Raw genomic sequence first — 6,000 nt, forward strand, 5'->3', positions numbered from 1 at the left:
AGGAAATAATACAAGGCGTTTGGTTAATTCCTTCACCCTCCAAACTACACAATATATAAAGGTGATATACGATCTTAAGCCTTCATATGCACAGTGACTATCCACTGGGGCATCACTCAATCAGTATATCTTTTGGATACAAGTTTACAGTATTCTGATAATCTTCCAAGGCTGCATTCTCAATATTCCCATCCTTTTAAGTATTTGTTGTGTTGTGAATGATGCTTTCGTAAGTGGCCATCCATAGGATATCACATGTGGCATTACAATTTATTAACTATTGCAGCACATTACCGAACATCCACAAGACATCTAGTATTATGTTAAGAACATAGCTAGATAATATTCAGTAAAGATTTATTACATACATACACACACCAACAATGAAAAACAGCTGAGTGAAGGACCATGGTGTAGGCTAAGTTTCAGGAACCAGTCCACTTTCTATGGAAATATGGAAATTGTCTATAATACATAGATAGTTTCCCATCACTTCAGAAACAAGACTACTAGAAAAGCAGAGCGTTACCATTACAGCTATATACACTATATACAATGTATAACACCCTCTTTTCATTCCACAAAAACTCCAAAATCTGCAGTTCCATACAAAGATATATTTTGCTGTGAATATTCTAAGAATGTCTCTGGAAATAAGGAAAATGCATCCCTACAACAGGTGGTTAGGATTATTTACAATAACAATGTAGGTAACTATTTTTATAAGTTGTGATTTTTATACATTATATATATATAAAACATATATATACATTCAAGCAACAATTAGATAGTAGAAAAAATGCCGCGCTGCCAATTTTAAGTATGTTTTAAGTAAATAAATGATGCTAAACCGATTCTACTCTGTAAGCAGAACATTTTAATATTACACAGCTCCCTGGAAAAATCACAAGATAAAGTGAGTTTTCACCTGATGTTTTTATGACAATGTTCTCTGTTGTAGAGTATAATAATAGAGCTAACGCTTATGAAGGCTGAAGTATTTGAAGGATTGTAGTTGCAATTAAAAGTATTATGGTGATTCTCGTAAATTATACAAACGTGTGTTGAAACCTGGACTTCGAAGTAACAAGGCCTAGGGTACTTTACAAAGGAAATCAATAGCCCTGGCTCAATTTTTTATTTGGGGAAGCCAAGTCACAGAGAGTCTACAGGACTTGCTGAAGGTCACCCAGGCCATGCTTTAACAATTCAGCAAATTGAGCTCCAGGATTCCTTGTACCAGATCAAAAACCCACCTGGGCACATAGTCTAGCATGACATCTCTATACCAGTTCAAATTCCATATTTACAAAACGTTATACCAACCTCATATGGTCAGGCTCATATTGGATCACGTATCAGCCATTCACCTAACTATATGCCATGAAAACCAAACATGCCTATGGGATACCCTGGCGAATTTGATTATCATCCTGTGTCTCCATGATCCTGATCCCATTTGCAGCAGGGGCGCATCAGTAGAAGACAGAGCATGTATGAACGAACACAAAATCTCGGCCTCCCCAGGAGCAGCTGTCTGGGCTGAAGAAGGAGCATGGGCCCCTAATTTCCATCCCAATGTGCTCCTGGGTACCTGGTGCCACCCAGCAGGCCATGAACGCTTTCGGACACTGCTCAGTTTACAGCCATAGCCCCCTAATGCAAACACGTCACTAGCCAAAACCCAGTTACCAACCCCCCTTACAACTCGCCCCCACGCAGCCCCTGACAGCAGGTCTGTAATACAGCACCAACCCCACCGCCATAAGGTCACTTTCCTGCCCCTGCAGAGGGGGAGGTTGTGCCTCCGGGGCTTGGGATAGGGGACTAGGCCGGCCTCCCACCTCACAGCTTCCCTCCACACGGTGCTTGTGCAAGACGGTGGGGGAAGGCGACACCCCGCCTGCGAGAAGCGGCTGCGGTAGGAGAGGGGCCATCTTAGCCCGCCCCATCGAGAAGATGGCGCCCTCCACAGCCTCCCCTCAGGGGTCGGGGTCCCATCGAGAAGATGGCGCCCTCGGAGGTGGGGGTGGGCGAGGAGGCGGGCGGGGGCGGGCGCACGGCAGGGCTGCGGCGACAGCGAGCACCGAGGGACGCGCTGGCGGCGGCCGCTTGCCGGTACCTTTCAGGGCCTGGTGCATCCCCCCGATGCCACTGTAGAGCTCCAGCACCCGCAGCGGCGCCATTCTCCGGCAGCCGGCGCCCCGCCCGGCCCGGCCCGGCCCTCCCGGCGGCCTCCCCAAGCGCCGCCCGCCCGTTCCGCCGCTCTTTCGTTCCCACCTGCCCGCCCTCCTGGGTCCTCCTCAGGCTGGCGGCTCCGTGCCAGCCCTCGCCTGCTGCGCAGCCCCGGAGCAGCGGCTTAATTTGGCATTGCTAATTGCTCGTTAAACCCCAAAGTGGGCTTAGGCCCGGAGGATGAAGCCACCCCCTGGCTTAGCTGGTCCTGCTGCCCCCTGAGGTGGCCATGGGGCTGATGCTGGCCAGCAGCTCTACCATCTGCGTCCTCCCGGGAGTGAGGGATCGGGAGAGGGGCCCGCTCCCGGCCATGAATCCCTTTGGAGTCAACATCTCTCCCGGCCGAGGGCTCCTCACAGGGGCAGTGGTGAAATCCCCAACCCCATTGCCCTTCCTCAGGCCCTGCACCACCACAGGGTGTCCAGCGCCCACAGGGAGGTGGAGGCCAAGCCCGGCCATTGACATCGAGGCAGCAGGCAAGGACAGGCTGGAGACTGAAATGAATTTGGGTGGCTTGTGCCCAGCCAGGTCACAGAGAAGGGGGACGCAGGGCAGCAAAAGGGGCTTATCGCCATGCGGGGGTGTGCGTGCTGGCCTGCTGGGCAGCTGTTGCGAATGGTGCTCGACAGTTTTATGGGCCTAAGCGTTTCGTGATTTCAGTGTGCAGTGCTGTTTTTGAGAAGTCATTTCAAAGCCTGGACCGCTGGTGGAACAGGAAGGAAGGAAATAACTGATGAAACTCTTCTACTTTGCCGTAACAGTACAAAATTGCTTTTGCTAAATTGGAAAAGAAGAGGCGACTCAAAGACATTGTTGCCCATGAAAAGTAGTTTGTTTTTAAAACAAATGTTAGATGTGCATTTACATATATGTATAACAACCAGAGTAAATATCCTGCACACTATCATGTGGGTTACCCCACACACATGAGCAGACACTCACCTATGCCTCAGTTTGCAGATTTAGATTCTAAAGTGAAGGAAAAAACCCCAAACCTGAACATTTTTCTCTAACAGCTTCTTGAGTTAATCATATTTTTGCGGTACCTCCTAGAAACCTGTCAAAAATAAGGTAGATTTGAGGAATATTTATTTTTCCTTCGAAGCTGCCTCATTCAGCTGGTCATAGTAACTCCTACCTCTTGCATCTTGGTCAAGAAAGAATTTTTAGCTGAAAGTGGAGGGTGAAAAAGAGAGAAATCTGCTGCCTTTCAACGCGCTTCTCCAGAATATGGGACACATCAAGTGTGAAAAACAGTGAAATTAGAAACAAAATTTCAAAGTAAGAATATTGGTCCTTGCCAGCTTTTTCGAAACAGTTCTGTCATTCACCTCTGGGTCTTCATCATCAGAGTCTGGGACTGCTGCTTTATTGGTCAGCCATGGAAGTAAGCAGGTGACTAAAACAAGAAGTCCAAGGTCTACTTCCAGAATTTCTTAAAGGAAGTGCAGCAGCCGAGGTACCAGAGGAGAGCAGCACGCATTGCAACCAGCGGTGAGGCAGGTTGCCTGTATGGACGGGAGAACTGAGAAAGGTGGCTGAATCACATGGCATAACAAAACCAGGAATGTGTCAGCTGGAGAAAACAGTCATGGGACAAACACGGTGAAGGCTCTGAAGAAGAGGGTTCAGGATGATGATGTTGGCTACAAAGAGCAAGGTTGTTATCAGCTAAGAAGATACAATTCAATAGGACCCCTTCAAAATACAGATGCAAGGTGAAAATAAAGAAAAAGGCAGCTTTTAGACTACTGAAATTAATAAAGCTGATGAATGAGTTTGAGCTCCTTGTATTACTATTTCAGCAAACTATACATCACGGCAATGTTAGATACTGTGATGAATGAGAGCTGTAGGCAGCGGGGAGCTGTTCATTTATTTGGAGCTGACCAGTACCTGGAGCAATTAAAGCTACAGAGGAGCAGTATTTCCTTATATCAGCGAGACATAGATGAGCCGTGTTTTTCCCTCTCCTTTCCCTGACTCCAAGGTATTCTTGCCATTCTCACACGGGAAAGGTGGAGTCTGGTGGAGAAAGCAGCAGAGATGTCTCTGCTATATTGGTGGCAGTAGAACATTCCCTGCTCAGGGGAAATCCTCCACCTACCTCCTCCACCAGGCATCCTCCGTGTAGTAAACTGGAGAATCTGATCAACATGCCTCCGCTCTGGCAACAACAAAATTCATAAACTAGGTTGGGATTTTATTAGCTGCTTCTTGCAAAGAATGGGAAACACTAAAATTTTGCTAGTGCTCATTTTTAAACAACTGCCAGTAGTCAGTTTTATAATTCTGTATAACTGTGTCTGCCCTAACCTGGTTCTCATTATTATTTACAGCTGTGAAAAGGTCCAAAATGAAAACAGGGAATCTGGAAACAGTTACTTTTAGTGCTCTTCCCTTTATAAATGTAAAGTCAGCATAATAATAACCATACTTTTTGGATTAGACCTTACATAGTAGTATTTAAGGTATGCTGCTTATTTCAGAGACTGGTGCAATGGCTGAGAAGTGCCAAGATCCATGGCCACTCATATCTTTCTTCTTACAGAAAAACTGAATGATTGTGTGGAGAGGATGAGCCCTGTGAAAGCAATTGTTCATACTTCACTCAGAAAATCTTGCCAACACGTGCTGCCACTGCCATGGGGCAGGCTAAACAGTTGCTCACTCTTGGTCTTGTGATCCCAAAGCAGCCACATGTCTGCAGAATTTCCCAGCTGGATCTCTCTGACTTACTGACATTTGTATTGTGACAGTTCTTTCTTTCTCAGCTCCGTGCATATAGGATGGGTAGGATTCCTGTAAATCTCAAGGAACATTTCATTTGATTAGCAGAGGAGATTAATAACAGAGCTGAAGTCCAATGTCCACCTCTGGACTCTTAACACACTTTAGGACACAGGTATGGGCCGTTTCATATATCAGTTATGGCTCAACAATATAGCTGGCTTTAAATAACAGTTAATAGGCTTTTCTAAAAAGATGTTAGTTTATTCTAAATGAGCACATCTATAGAATAATGCATTGATGAAGCAGCTATTTTCTTGACTCTAATGTATTTATAGTAAAATATATTTTGAGCAAACTGATCATTTAATGACATTTTAAAGCCGTTGACATACACATGTGATATCAGCATCTTCATTGAGACAGCTTTTGAAAACTCCTGCCTCCTAGCAACTAGCAGCATTTCCTCAATGTAGAAGTTTCCAAAGTTTGCCCACATCTCTGATGAGTGGTATGATACAGGCAATCATGCTAGATCTGAAAATGTTGCCCTGGTAACCAATAAACACATCCAGTGAAACAGCTACATGTGGTAAGAGGAACACGCAAATGAAACCACTGCAGTATTTTCTCTTCTTACAATGCTTTAGAATTGTTAAAAATGTTACAATCATCACAGAAACATGCAGAAACCACCACCTTAAGATTCTGCATTGTACTTGGCAACTGAAAGGTAAAATTACAAACTATGACTGGACCGTGTACTCTTGTCCTCAAAGTGAGAAGAAAAGATTTTCACTGTTGTGTTTCTATAATCACACCAGCAACAAATGCACGCAACAAACACGCACAAAACATTTTATAGGCAACTCAAGCCTTCTGCAGTTACACGTAACTCTTCCCCCTGCCCTCCCACCTGCAGCAGAGCTAAGACTAACAGGCCAGCAAGGCCTCTGCCTGCACCCGGCTGTGAGCAGAAGGTTGCCAGTCTGCAGTGCGCGTCACAGGGGTTATTGATGCCGCGATACTGCAGCA

At 45.6% G+C, this 6,000-nt stretch overlaps 1 protein-coding gene across 10 annotated transcripts in view; it reads right to left on the minus strand.

The window, feature by feature from the left end:
- Nucleotides 1-2,270, minus strand: part of TRDMT1 (tRNA aspartic acid methyltransferase 1) — a 29,854-nt gene extending 27,584 nt beyond the window's left edge. For 3 of the 10 annotated variants that reach the window (XR_012672699.1, XR_012672700.1, XM_075143874.1), the window contains exon 1: nt 2,123-2,270. Coding sequence is in view for 6 of the 10 variants with exons in the window: in XM_075143874.1 (XP_074999975.1) it covers nt 2,123-2,186 (64 nt within the window). In the remaining 4 variants the exon portion in view is untranslated. The remainder of the gene's footprint in view (nt 1-2,122) is intronic. The other 7 variants (XR_012672701.1, XM_075143870.1, XR_012672702.1 and 4 more) reach the window with 4 other exon arrangements.
- Between the last annotated feature and the right edge of the window lie 3,730 nt (nt 2,271-6,000).

Source organism: Calonectris borealis, chromosome 2 (assembly GCF_964195595.1).
Source record: "Calonectris borealis chromosome 2, bCalBor7.hap1.2, whole genome shotgun sequence".
Taxonomy (NCBI): domain Eukaryota; kingdom Metazoa; phylum Chordata; class Aves; order Procellariiformes; family Procellariidae; genus Calonectris; species Calonectris borealis.